Raw genomic sequence first — 16,731 nt, 5'->3', positions numbered from 1 at the left:
CAAGGCAGGTCCTAACATCCTACAGTACATCTGAATGGTCCTCCTTGTCTTTTAAGGGCACCTTCCCATTTGTCTCCTCTCTCCCTGCATATATTTATTCTGTGATTAGCAAGTTTTTCTGCCTCCGTTTTTTCAAAAGACCATCCTCGAGACCCCCCCCCCAGCCCAACATAGGTGGCCCCTCAGCCACTCCAGTCTTGCCCAGCTGGCCTCAAAATATAGCGGCTAAGAAAAGCGTATTTTAAGATGGCAGCTCCTACAATTTGGACTCCAGCCACCTTTGCTCTTTTTTTAAAGACATTTCTGTCTGGGGAAGCCTATCCAGACACACAAACAAGCTGCCATCTGTTTTAATTATTGCTAATATTGTTTTAGGTTCTAAAAAAGATTTCACTTGAAGGGGTACAGTTAGGGTTACCCCCAGAAAGCCCAAAAAACTGTTTGTGAATTCCCCCCCCCCCAGCCAGGCCTCGGCGTACGCATTTTTAAAACTGCATATTCCTCTAAGACAAAAAGCATGAGCTAAGCAGTCCTCTCTGTAACAAAAACGCTGTAACGAACCCAGAGCTGAGAACAGTAAAGCTTTTCGCTTCCCAGATCCAAGATAACCTTGTCCTGGTACATTGATTTGCAACATACTTCCGGGAACAGAGTCAGAGAACGAAAAGCAACATTTCTATGTAAGAATCTGTGAAGGGGGAGAGGAAAAAAGGGGTTTGAAAAAAAAGGATAAAACCTGCTTGTAAAATGTTTTCGGTGCGGCCTGTCTTTTGTGAACTGAATCACACAGGTGCCTCTGCCCCCCCCCCATGGCAGAATAAAACGCTCTTTCTCTGGATTAACCCTTTGGTGTCGTTTGGCTCCTTTTGTCTCTGCTCGGGTGCAACAATTATTCCAACCCATGGATTAATAAGGCTACATATTTCTGGTGCGTTGGCCGGGAAAAGCACGTTCCCCGAGATCGAGGGACAAAGAGGTCCAGGGCGTCACTGCAAGGCGAGCAGCTCAGGATCCCGGGTCAACAGTTCCAATGCGCATCCTGCCAACTTCGTGGGAGGGACTGGCCACCCGTTCCTGAGTGGACACGCGACAAAGTGACGGAGAGAAAGAGCAACGGCCGTGCAGAAAGAAGGTACCTCGAGGAAAAAGGTAAGCTCCACAGGGTATAGGTGGGAGCAAGCTCCACAAGGATAGGTGCGAGCAAAAAGAGAGCCTGATCAGCTCCGCCAGCAGGGTAGAAGAAGTGCCACTGGTTTTGGTGTCGCCCAGAAAAAGCAGTAAAGGGTACTGCTGGGCCCTGGTCAAAGTCTAAGCGCTGCCGGTTGTGGTTGGTTTTGTGCCCAGAGAGTCTGCGGGAGCTCCCGCTTCGGGGTTTCCTGCTTCGGGATCCCAGGAAAAAAAACTTCAGGCGAGACTGAGCGCATCTCCCCGGCTGCGATCCTGCGCAGGCTGACTTAGAAGGAAGCTCCCTGGAGGGCCAATGGGGCATGTTTCTCAGCAAACCTTTTATAGGGTTGCACCGATGACCTTTCCCCAGGTGTGCCTGCACTCCAGCCTGCCCACCCCTCATGTTTCCTCAGCATTGGGAATGCTGGGAATTGTAGTCCAAGAGCATCTGGCCGAGGCCTCCAGAGCTTTATTCAGGTGGTGTGCGACATGTCTGAGGGTTTGTAGTGGAAGATGAGAGGCAGCACATCCATAGCATTCAATATTGGTATGTATTGTATTGCATTCTGAGTTCTCTTAAGAAGAGCCTTCAGCTGGAATCGAAACTCTGTCTCAAGTTTCGATTTTTCCACCTGGAATCCTATTTTTTTGTCTAGCTTAAACACCTCGTTAATTTGGGCATAATGAAACCAATCTTGCACCTTACCCTTTAATTTTTCAAAGCTCTGCAACCTCCAATTACCTCCAATGTTTTCTAATATTTCCCAATATTTCGGCCAGCCGGCCTCCATATTAGGTTTTTTCCGAGCCTTGGCCTCTATTGGTGAGACCCACCTCGGAGTTTTACTTTCCAGTAAGTCTTTGTATTTTTTCCAGACCATAAATATTGCTTTTCTGACAATATGGTTTTTGAACATTCCATATGTTTTAGCCTTGTCATACCACAGGTACGCATGCCAACCTAACGAATTGTTAAAGCCTTCCAGATCTAGGACATCAGTGTTTTCTAGCAGAATCCAATCTTTCATCCAGCAGAAGGCAGCAGCTTCATAGTATAACCTTAAGTCTGGCAGGGCAAAACCCCCTCTCTCCTTTGCGTCAGTTAGTATTTTAAACTTTATTCGGGGCTTTTTGCCCTGCCAAACAAATTTCGATATATCCTTCTGCCACTTTCCAAAACATTCCACTCTGTCCACAACCTGCAAGGCTTGAAACAAAAACAACATTTTTGGCAAAACGTTCATTTTTATAGCTGCGATTTGGCCTAACAAGAATAGTTTCAGTCTTGACCAGATTTCTAGATCTTTTTTGACTTCTGTCCAACATTTCTCATAATTATCTTTAAATAAGTTCAAGTTCTTAGAGGACAGATTGACCCCCAGGTATTTCACTTTTTTAACAATGTTTAGTTCTGTTTCCTTCTGAAACTCCTCTGTTTCAGTAGCTGTCAAATTTTTCCCTAAAACCTTAGTTTTTTGTTTATTCAGCTTAAAACCCGCCACCCGACCAAATTTCTGAATCAATTCTAAAACTCTTTTTGTACTAGCTTCTGGCTCCTGTAATGTCAAAACCAAGTCATCTGCAAATGCTTTCAATTTATATTGTTTCGCTCCGACCCGTATTCCTTGTACCTGCCGATCTTTCCTAATCATATTCAGCAACACCTCCAGGACCGAAATAAATAATAAAGGGGAAAGGGGGCACCCCTGTCTTGTTCCTTTTTCAATGTAAAATTCTTCTGTCACCACATTGTTCACTATCAACTTAGCCTTTTGTTCTGAATAAATTGCATCTATTCCATTCTCAAACCCCCGTCCCACTCCCATCCCTTCCAAATTTTTCTTCATAAACTTCCAAGAAATATTATCAAAGGCCTTCTCTGCATCAATAAATATAAGCACTGCTTTGGTGTTAATATTTGTTTGCAACAGTTCCAAAATGTCAATAATATTCCTGGTATTGTCAAACAAATGCCTGCCTGGGAGAAAGCCTGCTTGGTCCTTATGAATCACTTCATTAAGTACTTTTTTAAATCTATTTGCCAAAATGTCTGCAAATATTTTATAATCCACATTTAGGAGTGAGATGGGACGGTAGTTCTTAAGTTGAGTCTTTTCAGTTTCCACTTTAGGTATCAATGTGATGAATGCTTCTTTCCACGTTTCTGGTGCCCTCCCTCCCCCCATAATCTGATTGCAAACCTCCATTAAAGGTTGTATCAGGTAGTCTTTTAACGTCCTATAATACTTGGAGGTAAGTCCATCAGGGCCTGGAGATTTGCCTAGCTGCATGTTCTGAATGGCATCCTCAATTTCCTGTTGTGTTATTTTGGAATTTAAGATTACTCTCTTCTCCTGAGATAGTTCTGGTAGGCCATTGTCTTTCAGAAATTGTTCTATCTCAATCGCTTCCTCAGACCCTTGGGTATATAGTTTTTTAAAGTATTTCTGGAAACACTTTCTAATTTCTCCCGGTTTCTGAATGTTTTTCCCTTCAACTTCTAAGTTGGTAACGTAGTTTAATTTTTGTCTCTTTTTCAACTGCCAAGCCAACAGTTTCCCACATTTATTCGCTGATTCAAAAGATCTTTGTTTCATTTGTTTAATTTTCCATTCCACTTCTTGGTTAATCAATTTCGTATATTGTGACTGGTGGAATTTAATTTCTCTTAAAATCTCCTTTGATTTTGGATTCAGTCTTAATTTTTTCTCTCCATCTCTTATCCTCTCTAATATCTTATCTTTTTTCCCATTCCAAAATTTTTTCTTAATCGTATTCTGTTGTATCAGAAACCCTCTCATAACAGCTTTGCTTGCGTCCCAGACTATTCTTTTTTCCACCGAGGTATTCAAGTTGATTTCAAAATAGTCCTTTAAAGCTTTTTGGGCCTTCTTTACAATCTCTTGATCTCTTAACAGGTTGTCATTCATTTTCCATCTAAAGGAATCGGCAGTAGTAAATCTCATTTCCATTTTCAAGGCGTTGTGGTCGGAGCAGGTCTTTGGGCAGATTTCCACTCTTATAGTCTTAGGTGCCAGCCCTCTGGTTGTCCAAATTTGGTCGATTCTTGTCCAGGACAGGTGAGCCTCAGAAAAGAAAGTTCCTTCTTTACCTAAGGGGTTTCTCGTCCTCCATAAGTCAATCAAGTCCATATTGTCAGTTAGTTCGAAAAAAGTTTTTGGTAGTCTTCCGTCCTTGGTCAGATTCTGATTCTGTGACTTATCCATATAAGTAGAGACCACCCCATTCATGTCTCCCATCATAATGATGTTAGAATAGTCCAGATAGACCAGCAATGTCTCATGTAGCTTCTTGTAAAATTCTGATTTCCCCTCATTAGGTGCGTAGATTCCTAATATCAAAACTTTTTCCCCTTGGGTTTGTATTTCGATTGCCAGGATTCTTCCTTGTTCATCTTTAAACAAAAATTTTGGTAGTAAGTTCTCTTTTGCATAGATCACCACGCCTCTCTTTTTGACTCTGTCTGATGGGATAAATTCTTGGCCTAGTCTTTTGTTTATTAACACTTTCCTGTGAAGCCTAGTCACGTGAGTTTCTTGCAAACAGATTATATCCAAATGTTCTTTTTTCAGAATATGAAAAATCCTTTTGCGTTTTTCCGGGGAATTTGCGCCATTAATGTTCCAACTGTACAGCTGCAGAGACATCCTGTATCAATCTGTTGTTGCTCTTTATGGGGTGTCTTCTTTTTTATCCGAACCCGGAGGTGCTGGTTCTTTCCCAGATTCTGGTGGGGGCCAAGGAACTGCTGTACCCTTCTGCAGGTCTTCTCCGTGGTCGTGTAGGAACTTCTGGCTGTCCTCTTTCGTTCTAATTTTGACCTTCTTTTCTTTGTAGTTGAATGATAAACCTTGCGGGAACTCCCACCTATAAGGTATCCCGTTACTTCTCAAAAGTCCAGCTAGATCAGTGTAGTTAGCTCTGAGATCTAACAATTGTTTAGGAATATCCTTGTAGATTTGCGCTCTTCTGTCCTGGATCTCGAGTGCTTTGTTAAAGTGAAGGTCAAGTAGTTTGTCTCTCTCTTGTTTGGTCCTTAGGATGATCAAGCAGTCTCTGGGTCTGTCCTTCCTGGTAACTCTTCCCAGTCTAAATGCAGTTGTAATTTTGAAGTCTGTGTCTTCCTTTATACCCCAAAATTTAGAGAATTCTGTTGTCAAAAAGCCAGTCAGATCTTCTTTCTCAATCTCAGGGATAGAGCGTAATCTTAAATTATTTTCCCGATTTTTCAGTTCCACCATAGACAGATAGGCCTGTTGGTCACTAATATGTTTATGTAGTGGCCTTACCTCTCCTTTCAATTCGTCCACTTTCTGAACAGCTTGATCAGCTTTTTCGTTTGCAGCCTCGGCCAATTTCCGAATCTCAGATGTAGCGTCCTTTAAATTCCCAATTTCTTGTGAATGCTGAGCCACTTGTTCCGATAGTTTGGTAATTGAGGATGTGGCTAAGTCGATTTTAGCTGTTTGGTCATCAACCTTCTTATTTAAAATTGCAAATTGTTGTAGCATTTCATCTAGAAGGGTATTAGATCCCCCTGCTGCCATATCCTCAGTTGTTGGTTGTTCAGGTTCCTTTAATAGTGCTGTTGTTGAGGGTGCAACTCCCTGTAGAACGGCAGGGACTGAAGATCTACGAGACTGAGAAATCAGGGTTGTTTGTACAAGTTGGCCTTTCCCTGCTTTCGATTTTGCAGATCTTGTTTTCGGAGGGCCACTCATTCCACACCTGTCTTTGGATTCAAGGTCAGACTGTCAAATGTTCCATGGGAAAGACAGGCCTCAGAGTAGATAACCAAACAACAGAAAGTCAAAACAAAGTTAGTTCCCAGGAATTTGTAAATCCCAAGCTCCACTAGAGGGAGTGTTGTTAAAGTTCAGAAAGAAAGAAGGAAAGTTTTGGTCGCCATTAAAGTTCCTACGCAGCATAAAATAAGAATAGTCCTTAAAACTTTTTTTCCACTTGCAGAGCCCTTTCAATGTTGCCACAGTAATCCCATCTAAAGGAGCAAGATACAGTTACTAAGTTGTTTCTTTCAATAATGCCTCTATGTATCCGTTTCGACTTTATAAATTGTATCCGCAAAGAACCCTTTTTCCCCTGTCAGCCCGGGGCTGGGTTTTAAAGTTTTTAAAGTCAACAAAAGGAGAAGGTCCCCAAGTTAAAACTGCACAATAACATAAAAAGAAGGTTTGCCTTTCCTTTCAGTTGCCAGCTCTGCCAATCGCACGATGCTTCCCGTTTTTAAAATCCCTTTCTAATGCTTCCAGCTTGTCGTTTCCTTTGCCTTTGATCTCTAAGCGCTACCGGGAGACGGACTTCCTTTTTCTTGTCTCCCGCTTTCAGCCAATTTTACAATTTGTAATTCCAGATTTAAAGTGTTTCTTACTCACGAGTAAGTAGTTTGGAGTCCAATGCTTAAGGAAGAAAGGTTGGCGCTCATCAGCAGCAGCCGCGCGGCTTCGCTCCCGCAGAAAGAGCGATGTACTCTCAGCACCGCTTCCCCTCCGCGCTTCCGGAGCCCCTTACGGGGTCCCTTCGTCGTTTTGGGGGTCGCTCCAGGTGCCCGCCGAGTCCCACGGCCACGAGCTCACTCTGCTCGTGGTTTTTCTTAATGGGTCGTCGCTGTGCCGCAGCGAACGACCCTTTTCTGCGGAGCTCCTCTTCACAGCGCAAAGAGGACCGCCATTGCTTGTTTCGCGCCGCCTCCGGTGCAATTTTACTCTGAAAGGAGCTGCGGCATAGGAATTGATACTTTGAGGAATTTGAAACTTTGCCAGAAGCAAGGAGTGCATTGTTCTTTCTACAGACACTGGCAAATGAACTGAAATTTGCAACATGGCTTTGCAGGCCACAAAAGCTCTAAAAAAAAAAATAGAGCACAGGAAGACTTTTGAAAAATCTCGGCTGGCAAACTTAACCCAAGGAACAGAACTGTTAACCCCTTGCGAAGTTTCTTGCCATGCTGTCCCCTTTGAGTTAATATACCTTATGTGCAAATGTTATCTATCAATTTGTTCTGTGCAATCGCTGCCGTCTTTGTTATCTTTTCTCTTAACAGGTGGACTTTTGCCAGGATACTTCTGCATCCCTATGATGAGGACCCAGAGTGGACCCAGACGCCCAGACATCGCTCCAGCCTTGTTGGAAGAGACCCAAGATGCCCAACGCCCACCAGACAACCCGACGCCCGTGAGATGACCACCCTGCCTTCCTGCATCACCCCTGACACCCACGAGACTACAGCCCTGCTCACGTCACTCCGGAAGCTGACGTTTTGCATGGCTCAAGAATCCAGCATGGATTGAAAGAGGACATTTTCACATTTTCTTTTCTTTCCTTTTGCATAACTGAACTTTATTGAAGGTACCTGGACCTGGTTTGCTTTACGCCACCCCTGCAGAGGAGGGTGTCTAGTGGGTCTTTTCTTTCAGCGTAATTACACCCCAGCCCACTCTCTAGCACTTACCTGAGCCCCTCCCCATGCATACAATGGCTCAAATACGACTGTGGGTCCCTGTGCTGGTATTTCTGCTGCCTTTGACCTTTGAAATGCCAATACCACTCACAGTGACCAGACAACTGCTGCAATCGTGGGGGGCCCACCACACATATAATAAGTGGATTCAGGTTGCTGAGATGGTTGCGTTCTCTGCAAATCGAACCAATTGTGCCATCTGCACTCTGGCCCCTGTAGATGCTCTCGGAGGAATGCCACTCCTCCCTGTGCCTTGGAATGAATCCTTGGTTACGACTCCACTTGTTGTCTTCCAGCCTCTGGGCAACCATTCTTCTTTATGGAATCATTCCACCCCTTTCCAGGTTCACAGGATCACTGGCTGCCTTTGTGTCAACAAATCAAATGACGCCAGTGACGCTCAGACCTATGTGGGCACTTCCCACTGTGATCGTACCTTCCCAGCCCCAACTAACATGCCTGAGTCCGAGACAGGAACCTTTTCTGGTTCCAATTTGACTGCATGCCTGGCCCGCTTGCTGACAGGCATCACATCTGCCCATGGTCAGGACGTTTACTGGGTGTGTGGCAGGAAGGCCTATCATGCCCTCCCAAGAGGATGGTATGGGGTCTGTTTTCCAGCCTACTTAATACCCCCCATGTGGATTCCTGACCACATACCCTCTGCACCCCCTAGAAGGAGGCGTTCTGCTGACCTGGCAAAACTTGCAGGTGGCAGCTCCCAGAATTGGGGCAAAAATCAGTGGCCTCCGGAAAGGATACTGGCCCATTATGCTCCAGCCTCATGGAATCGGAGAGAGAAAATCTCTGGGGCAAGGGGGCCGATCTATAACTTGAACCGCGTAATCAGACTCCAGGCAGTGGTAGAGATTGTTGCTAACACGATAGCCACGGCCCTTAGGCTAATTGCCACGCAATTGGATGAGACACGCAATGCGTTTCTCTCAGTCCGATTAGCGTTGGACTTTCTTCTGGCGCAACATGGCGGCTTTTGTGCAGCGTTAAATCTCACGGGTGGGGCCTGTTGCTTTAACATCTCTGATCATGGTGAGGCCATTCGCAATTTGGCAGCAGGACTTGAAACAGTGGCCCATATTCCTACCCAAACCTGGGAGGGATGGGACATGTCATGGCTTGACTGGTTGCCAAACCTAGGATGGGCAAAAGGCCTGTTTTTGCTGCTGCTTGGCCCACTTTTCATTTTGCTAATTTTTTGCTTTTCTGTACCTTGCTTCCTGCAGTGCTTGCATACAATGACACACAATATGATTTCTCGCATGCTTCGCCCCCAGATTATAGCTCTGACCCGAGAATATCAGCCTGTGCCTTCCTGGGACAAGCCTTTTTAAGAAAAAGGCTGTCCAAAATTGAGAGGTATGGAATGAAGGGTACAGTTAGGGTTACCCCAGAAAGCCCTAAAAACTGTTTGTGAATTCCCCCCCCAGCCAAGCCTCGGCGTACGCATTTTTAAAACTGCATATTCCTCTAAGACAAAAAGCATGAGCTAAGCAGTCCTCTCTGTAACAAAAACGCTGTAATGAACCCAGAGCTGAGAACAGTAAAGCTTTTCGCTTCCCAGATCCAAGATAACCTTGTCCTGGTACATTGATTTGCAACATACTTCCGGGAACAGAGTCAGAGAACGAAAAGCAACATTTCTATGTAAGAATCTGTGAAGGGGGAGAGGAAAAAAGGGGTTTGAAAAAAGGATAAAACCTGCTTGTAAAATGTTTTCGGTGCGGCCTGTCTTTTGTGAACTGAATCACACAGGTGCCTCTGCCCCCCCGGATGGCAGAATAAAACGCTCTTTCTCTGGATTAACCCCTTGGTGTCGTTTGGCTCCTTTTGTCTCTGCTCGGGTGCAACAATTATTCCGACCCATGGATTAATAAGGCTACACAATGATAATTTTGCTGTTTTGTTCTTTTTCTGGTGGTTTAGTCAGGTGGCATATAAACATCGTGGGGAGTGAACCTAAATCGAGTTTAATTTTTAACATTTCAGCTTCTGCCACAATCAGCTGCTCTGATAAAAATGAAAGAATTGAGCAGAGATTTCTGCATTGCAGGGGGTTGGACTGGATGACTCACGAGGTCCCTTTGATATAGGAATTGGAGACCCCAGGTGTACATTTTTATTATTTTAATAATGTTTCAGTGTTTCGCTTTAATTGCATTTACCCTTTCAGAATGCATTAGACTTGATCTTTGTGTGTCTTCTCCTAAGATGCTCTCCTCTCTCTCCTTATCTACTCCTGAAAATCGTACTAATGGCAGGAGGATGTTTTAGCACCAGAGAGAGAATCAGCTATCCTTGAAGCTATCTGAGACTCAGGAAGAGGATTTTATGATGCTCTTCCCTCTCACTGAAGGCTAAGCTGCCAGGGTGACACTGGATATCCGAGACCTGAAATGGTCAAATGGCCTGGGCACATCAGGGCCACTCCAAAGCGATTGCAGGGGTGAAGATGCCAGCATGAAGCCACACATGCATTACGTCTCATGACCTGTAATCTTTCCTGACGTATGTTTAAGGATGTCTTAGGACTTTTGGTTTGCTATGTTTGAACTATTGAATTGCCTCAGGGCAGACCTTCTCAACTGGCACGTTGAGTCGAGTGAGCTCTGTCCTATTTGCAATAGCTATAATAAAACTGGGTCCCTAAATCTGGATGCTGGACTTGGAAATAGTTTCCTTGGTTCTGTGGTTTATGCAAAAGATGGTTGTTCCTCACCTGGGTAACAAACAAGGTGGTGTAGAGGTGAATTCTTACCACACCTTCTAACTCTATGATTCTATGATATTGCCAAGATGGTGGGTTCTGGAGTTTTGAGACTGGAGGGATGCTCAGAAAGTCTTCAGCTGCTGCAGCTCAGTTATAAATGCTACTATTATTGGTGAGCGCGGCACTTTAAGTGACTTATTAGCAATCCTGGCTTTCATCCTTGTACTTACATTATATATTGCCTACACTGACTGGCAGCAGTGGCTCTCTCCAGTTTTTCACACAGGAAGTCTCTCCCAGCCTGAAGATGAAACCTGGGACCTTTCACATGCAAACCAGGTGCTCTGTACTACTGCTGTGTGACACAAAATGCCCTTTTTTTACCTGAGAACCTGGAGAGCAGCTGCCAATCAGAGTAGATTGGACTATATGGACGAAGAGTTTTACCTAAGATAAGGTAGCTTCCTTCCCATGTTCCTATCACACAGCTATTTAGATATCACTAAGTGTTGATTGGTGCCTTCCATTATTATTGCTGTTTCAGGCACGTGGTGGTTTACAAAAATTGGGTGTCTCCCTTTCTCTGCAACATACGGGAATGCAGGAATCTGAGCTAAAGCGTCCATGGCAGATGCCATCCAAGCTCTGTTTAAATCCGAAACCTTAAATGTCAAGATTGGCAGACAGGTTTGTTGACACTGCAATGTTTGGAACTATTTCAACAATGGTTGATGCCATGCTGACTGCTGCTGATGCACTAAGATCAAGATCCCTGCATCTTCCTCAGTGAAAGGCCCAAGGCATCCATCTACATCTGATGCCCTAAGACACCATCCAAGTCCTATCGACTGGCCAGCTATCATTCAAAGATGCCTCCAGTTTACGAAAATGAGAAGTGCTGCTTTGGGACAGTGTTATTTCCCCTTTAGAACCCTGCCATCTGAGGTCACAATTTGACTTTAATATTTTCCTCTTTTTCATGGATGGTTCTGCACAGGCACCCGTTCTATGGAGGTGAGCCCTCTTTGAAAAACACCGCAGCCAAGTTTGCCAGCCCCACCATCCTCTTGCTGACTTCCCAAAGTTTCTTGGCTACGGCATCATCCCGGGCATGTGGCTTCGGGTCATGCAGCCTGCAATTGGCAAAATAGCGCCCGCTGTACTTCTCAATGCCTTCCTCAGTGGCACAGTAGATGGACGTCTGAGCTCCATTGGTCGTGTCTCGGAAGAAGAGCCAGCAGATGGGGAGGAAAAGAGGCTTCAGCCAAACCGAAATGTGACGGAAAAAATCTGATTTAACAAGCCCTGAAAGCAGAAAGATAGGAAAACATCAGTTGCCAGAACTGGATAGAATAAGAAGAGAGCCCAGCTGATGGACCAGACTTCAAAGGGGGTCCATCTAATTTAGTATCCACTTTTCCACTGTGGCCAAGCAGATGCCCCTTTTTTTGAGGAGCTGAGCTGGACCTGCCACCCACCTGGATGGACCGCGTAGCAGGTAACGTTCGTCCCTTCCAGTCGTTTGGCGAGCTCCCGGGTGTACAATATATTGGCCAGTTTGCTGTTGCAGTACGATTGGAACCCTGCCAAGTGCCCTTTCACTGGCTTGTGGATGTTCTGAAAGTCAATCTTCCCCGTTTCATGTGCTCTGGAAGCCACCACCACTACACGGCTGGGCGCACACTGCTTCATCTGCTCCAGGAGGATGTTTGTCAGAAGGAAATGACTCAAGTGATTCACCTGGAACGCCAAATTGAAGCCGTCGCTGCTTCGGCTTCCAGACACGACACCTGCCAGAACACGAAGCTGGATTAAACAGGTGCAACATGGAGGCAGGCCTTTTCACTGGTGGCTCCAGCCCTGTTGAAATATGAGCGGCCCCCATCACTATCATCTGCTGTCTCTTGAAGACACACCTGTTTAGGCAAGCATAGTCCATATAAGTTTAGTCCAGGGGCCGGCAAACTTTTTCAGCAGGGGGCTGGTCCATTGTCCCTCAGACCTTTGAGGGGCCACACTATATTTTGAAAAATATAGAGATGCATTTTAGATAAAAGGACACAGCATTCTATGCAAGAGCACCAGGCAGGCCCCACAAAAAACCCAGAGATGCATTTTAAATAAAAGGACACATTCTACTCGGGTAAGCCACGCCCCCCATGACTCTCCCCTCCCTTCTCCACAACACTAGATGAGCCCGGTGGCTGCTGACCTGTGTCTTGCGAGCGGCAGGGGCTGGCGGTGGCGGGACGATGAGCAGTGCGCGAAAGGGCTCTGGAGAGGGGCTGGCGGCAACAAAGCCCAAATTGAGCCTGCTTACAATGGCAGCCGCTCAAGCGCTAACGTTGCTGCTGCTGGCATCAACAAAGCCCAGCCCACTTCCTCTCAGTCTCCAGAGTTTCAGGCAGGGGACATTCCCAGTCCTACCTGGGGATGCCATTGGAGACTAAAAGCTTTGGACCTTCTGCATGCAAAGCAGCTGTGCCCCTTCCCCAAATCTCACCTGCATTGTTGATGAGAATGTCAAGGCGGGGCTCATAGCTCAAGAAAGCTGCTGCAAAACCCCTCACTGACTTGAAGCTGGCCAAGTCCAGGCTCATGAAGAGAACTTCATTGTTCCCACTTTCCTGCCAACATTAAGGGGGGGGGGGAATATGTTGGGGAACAGCATAAAGATTAAGCAATACATTCCTAAAACAAATGCAAAATACATAAATCAGTGGATTTGATTAGCAGATCAATGGAGCTTGTTCACCACCCCACCCCAGAAAAAAAAACAGGCGAGAAGGTGTGTTTAAAGTACGCACCTACTACACCTATTCCAGGGAATGGCGCATGGTGGGAAAACATCTTCCAAACACCCCCACCCCAATTTCATAATACCACTAGGGTAGACTTTTCTAACCTGGTGCCCTTCCAGATCCACTGGACTACAACTCCCATCAGCCCCAGACAGCTGTGTGATGCTGAGGCTGATGGGAGACTAGGTCCAAAACATCTGGAGTGCCAGGTTGGTGAATTCTTCTGGGAAGCTAGAACTCCCTCCTGCCAAGGAAGGAAGGGTCAGCTGTTCAGAATTAATTGGAACTCCCTGCTGACTGGTATCAGGCAGCTGCCTTCACTGTACTCTTTTCAGTGCCTGCTAAAGACACTATTGTGTAGACGAGCCTACCTGGAGGTTAGGAAAGTTGATGTGAGTCCCCCTGCCCAGTCTACTCTTATTTATTTTTATTTTATTGAAGTTTTACATTGTTACGTTTTTCTTGGAAATAATTTTATTGATTTAGTTTTTTTTGTAAACTGCTTTGAGGGTGTTTTGGTTTTTTTAACAATCAAATGGGGTATAAATTTTATGAAGTGAATAGATTAGGCCACGTTTTTATAGTGAAATTGCTTTGGGAAGTGATTTTAAAATGGAATCATAAAGGCTGCCCTTTCGAAGGAGGCGGGTGGCCGGCACTCACCCTCCTGATGTCATAGACGGCAGATTCTCCTCGCCCTCTGTCCCGGCAAGCCAGGATGACGCGGGCTCCCCTCCGGGCCAGATCCAGAGCCGTTGCCTTGCCAATCCCAGTGTTTCCTTTTTTAAAAAAATATATTTTTATTAGTTTTACAGAATTTTTTAAAACAATACAAACATATAAAAAGACATACAAACACGTATGATTTCATAACCAAATTTTCATAAACCTCGTTTCTCAGACTCCCCCATACCTCCCCTTTCTGCATCTCAATGTCCAAAGTTTTTCAGCAACTTCTAACAATTCTGTCAAGGATGTGTCTTACTAATGTTTCCTTCAATCTATTATTATCTCGCTGTAACCCTTTCATTCTCAAAGCCTTGACATTTTAACATTCATCAAGTTTATAATAGTCCTTCAAATAGATTTTAAATTTCTTCCAATCTTCTTCCGTCGTCTCCTTCCCCTGATCGCGGATTCTGCCAGTCATCTTGGCCAGTGTCATATAGTCCATCACTTTCATCTGCCATTCTTCCAGGGTGGGTAACTCTTGTGTCTTCCAATACTTTGCAATAAGAATTCTTGCTGCCGTAGTAGCATACATGAAAAAGTTTCTATCTCTCTTTAAGACCAATTGGCCGACAATGCCCAAGAGAAAGGCCTCTGGTTTCTTAGGAAAAGTGCATTTAAGTACCTTTTTCATTTCATTATATATCATTTCCCAGAAGGCCTTGATCTTCGGGCACGTCCACCAAAGGTGATAAAAAGTACCTTCCGTTTCTTTACATTTCCAACACTTGTTGTCAGGCAGGTGATAAATTTTTGCTAGCTTGACTGGGGTCATGTACCACCTATAGATCATTTTCATAATGTTTTCCTTTAAGGCATTACATGCCGTAAATTTTATCCCGGTGTTCCACAACCATTCCCAGTCAGCAAACATAATGTTATGACCAATGTCCTGTGCCCACTTAATCATTGCTGATTTAACCGTTTCATCCTGTGTATTCCACTTCAGCAGCAAATCATACATTCTTGACAAAATCTTAGTATTGGGTTCTAACAGTTCAGTTTCTAATTTTGATTTCTCCACCGGGAAGCCAATTTTCCTATCTTGTTTATATACCTCCATTATTTGATAATAATGGAGCCAATCTCGTACTTTAGTTTTCAATTTTTCATGACTCTGTAACTTCAATTTATCTCCTTCTTGTTCCAAAATTTCCCAATACTTTGGCCATCCGGCCTCCATATTGAGTTTTTTCAATGCCTTAGCCTCCAAGGGTGACACCCATCTAGGGGTTTTGTTTTCCAACAAATCTTTATATCTTGTCCAAACATTAAACAATGCTTTTCTGACAATATGATTTTTAAAGGCCCTATGCACTTTAATTTTATCATACCATAGGTATGCATGCCAACCAAATGTATTATTAAAACCTTCTAAATCCAAGATATCTGTGTTCTTGAGGAGCATCCACTCTTTCAGCCAGCAGAACGCTGCTGCTTCATAGTACAATTTTAAGTCCGGCAGGGCAAATCCCCCTCTTTCTTTTGCATCTGTCAATATTTTAAATTTTATTCTGGGCTTTTTGCCCTGCCAGACAAATTTCAAAATGTCTTTCTGCCACCTCTTGAAACAGTCCATCTTGTCAAGAATCTGCAAAGTTTGAAACAAAAATAACATTCTAGGCAGTACATTCATCTTAATAACTGCAATTCGGCCTAACATTGACAGTTTCAAATTTGACCATTGGGCCAATCCCAGTGTTTCCACCTGGAAAAGTTCAAGGGGAAAATATAATTTGCTGGGGGTCTTGGCGGACCGCAGAACGATTTTTCTGGCAATAGTAATAATGAGCTATGCTAGATGCTGTATGGTTTTAACTGCATTTTCACTATATCCTTTATTTCTTACAGGTTGCATTTTGTTGCATTATAATTTGATTTCCAGAGAGTTTGTGGTCAGAGGCAGTACATGCTTCTGAATGTCTGTTGCTGGAAACAGCAGGAGGGGAGAGTGGTGGTTGCGCTCAGGGATCTGCTTGCTGGACTAAGTGGGTCCCTGGTCTGATCCAGCTGAAGGCTCTTCTTAAGAGAACTCAGAATGCAATACAATACATACCAATATTGAATGCTATGGATGTGCTGCCTCTCATCTTCCACTACAAACCCTCAGACATGTCGCACACCACCTGAATAAAGCTCTGGAGGCCTCGGCCAGATGCTCTTGGACTACAATTCCCAGCATTCCCAATGTGAGGAAACATGAGGGGTGGGCAGGCTGGAGTGCAGGCACACCTGGGGAAAGGTCATCGGTGCAACCCTATAATAGGTTTGCTGAGAAACATGCCCCATTGGCCCTCCAGTGAGCTTCCTTCTAAGTCAGCCTGCGCAGGATCGCAGCCGGGGAGATGCGCTCAGTCTCGTCTGAAGTTTTTTCCCCTGGGATCCCGAAGCAGGAAACCCCGAAGCAGGAGCTTCCGCAGACTCTCTTCGGACGCTCTAACCACTGCCCCACGCTGCTCCCCGTCTTCCGGGGGCGATTCTCACCCGTGATCAGCACCGTCTTGCCCCGCAGGCTGGTCTCGTTCTTGCACGTGGCCCCTTTGATGAAATTGTAATAGAGCAAGGCGTAGAGGCCCAGCGCCAGCGCCACACCCGCCAGCGCCTCCGCGGCGTCCATCGCGCGCTGCTTGCGCCCGCGATCGCCGGCTCCTCGCACTGCTGGTCGGAGGAAGAGGCGGACGCCGCTGATCCTGCTCCTCGGGAGACAGATTCCCAGCAGCCAGACGCGCCCCGGATCCTTCCTCTTTCTCCCGCAGACCCGTGCGCAACGCTGCGCGCCTGCCGCCCCTTGCGCTCCAAGGCGTGCCGGG

At 45.2% G+C, this 16,731-nt stretch overlaps 1 protein-coding gene and 1 long non-coding RNA gene across 2 annotated transcripts; one reads left to right on the top strand and one right to left on the bottom strand.

Annotated features, from left to right (window-relative positions):
- The first annotated feature begins 400 nt into the window (after positions 1–400).
- Positions 401–9,487, top strand: LOC308574421. Its single transcript, XR_014002494.1, has 2 exons — positions 401–928; positions 9,041–9,487. It is a non-coding gene; the product is annotated as an uncharacterized lncRNA (long non-coding RNA).
- A 1,803-nt stretch (positions 9,488–11,290) lies between these two features.
- LOC308574404 (dehydrogenase/reductase SDR family member 13-like) lies at positions 11,291–16,551 on the bottom strand. The gene is made up of 5 exons (XM_081172245.1): positions 16,406–16,551; positions 13,856–13,971; positions 12,895–13,018; positions 11,870–12,181; positions 11,291–11,696 (listed from the first exon to the last, which is right to left on the bottom strand). The coding sequence occupies exons 1-5, from the start codon at positions 16,536–16,538 to the stop codon at positions 11,398–11,400; spliced, it is 984 nt and encodes a 327-aa protein (XP_081028371.1). The 5' UTR covers positions 16,539–16,551; the 3' UTR covers positions 11,291–11,397.
- Between the last annotated feature and the right edge of the window lie 180 nt (positions 16,552–16,731).

The sequence above is a fragment of the Podarcis bocagei genome, assembly GCF_964188305.1.
Source record: "Podarcis bocagei genome assembly, chromosome: 15".
NCBI classification, from domain to species: domain Eukaryota; kingdom Metazoa; phylum Chordata; class Lepidosauria; order Squamata; family Lacertidae; genus Podarcis; species Podarcis bocagei.
Note: the sequence above shows the minus strand (reverse complement) of the source record. Positions and strands in the feature narration are given on the sequence as shown.

What these genes read in the sequence shown, in the direction of transcription:
- LOC308574404 (XM_081172245.1), bottom strand. Translation starts at nt 16,538, where the DNA reads ATGGACGCCGCGGAGGCGCTGGCGGGTGTGGCGCTGGCGCTGGGCCTC. An exon ending in CATTCTCATCAACAATGCAG is followed by an intron (nt 12,182 to 12,894) that starts GTGAGATTTGGG and finishes GTGTTCTGGCAG; the next exon opens with GTGTCGTGTCTGGAAGCCGA. An exon ending in CTGCTACGCGGTCCATCCAG is followed by an intron (nt 11,697 to 11,869) that starts GTGGGTGGCAGG and finishes TTCTGCTTTCAG; the next exon opens with GGCTTGTTAAATCAGATTTT.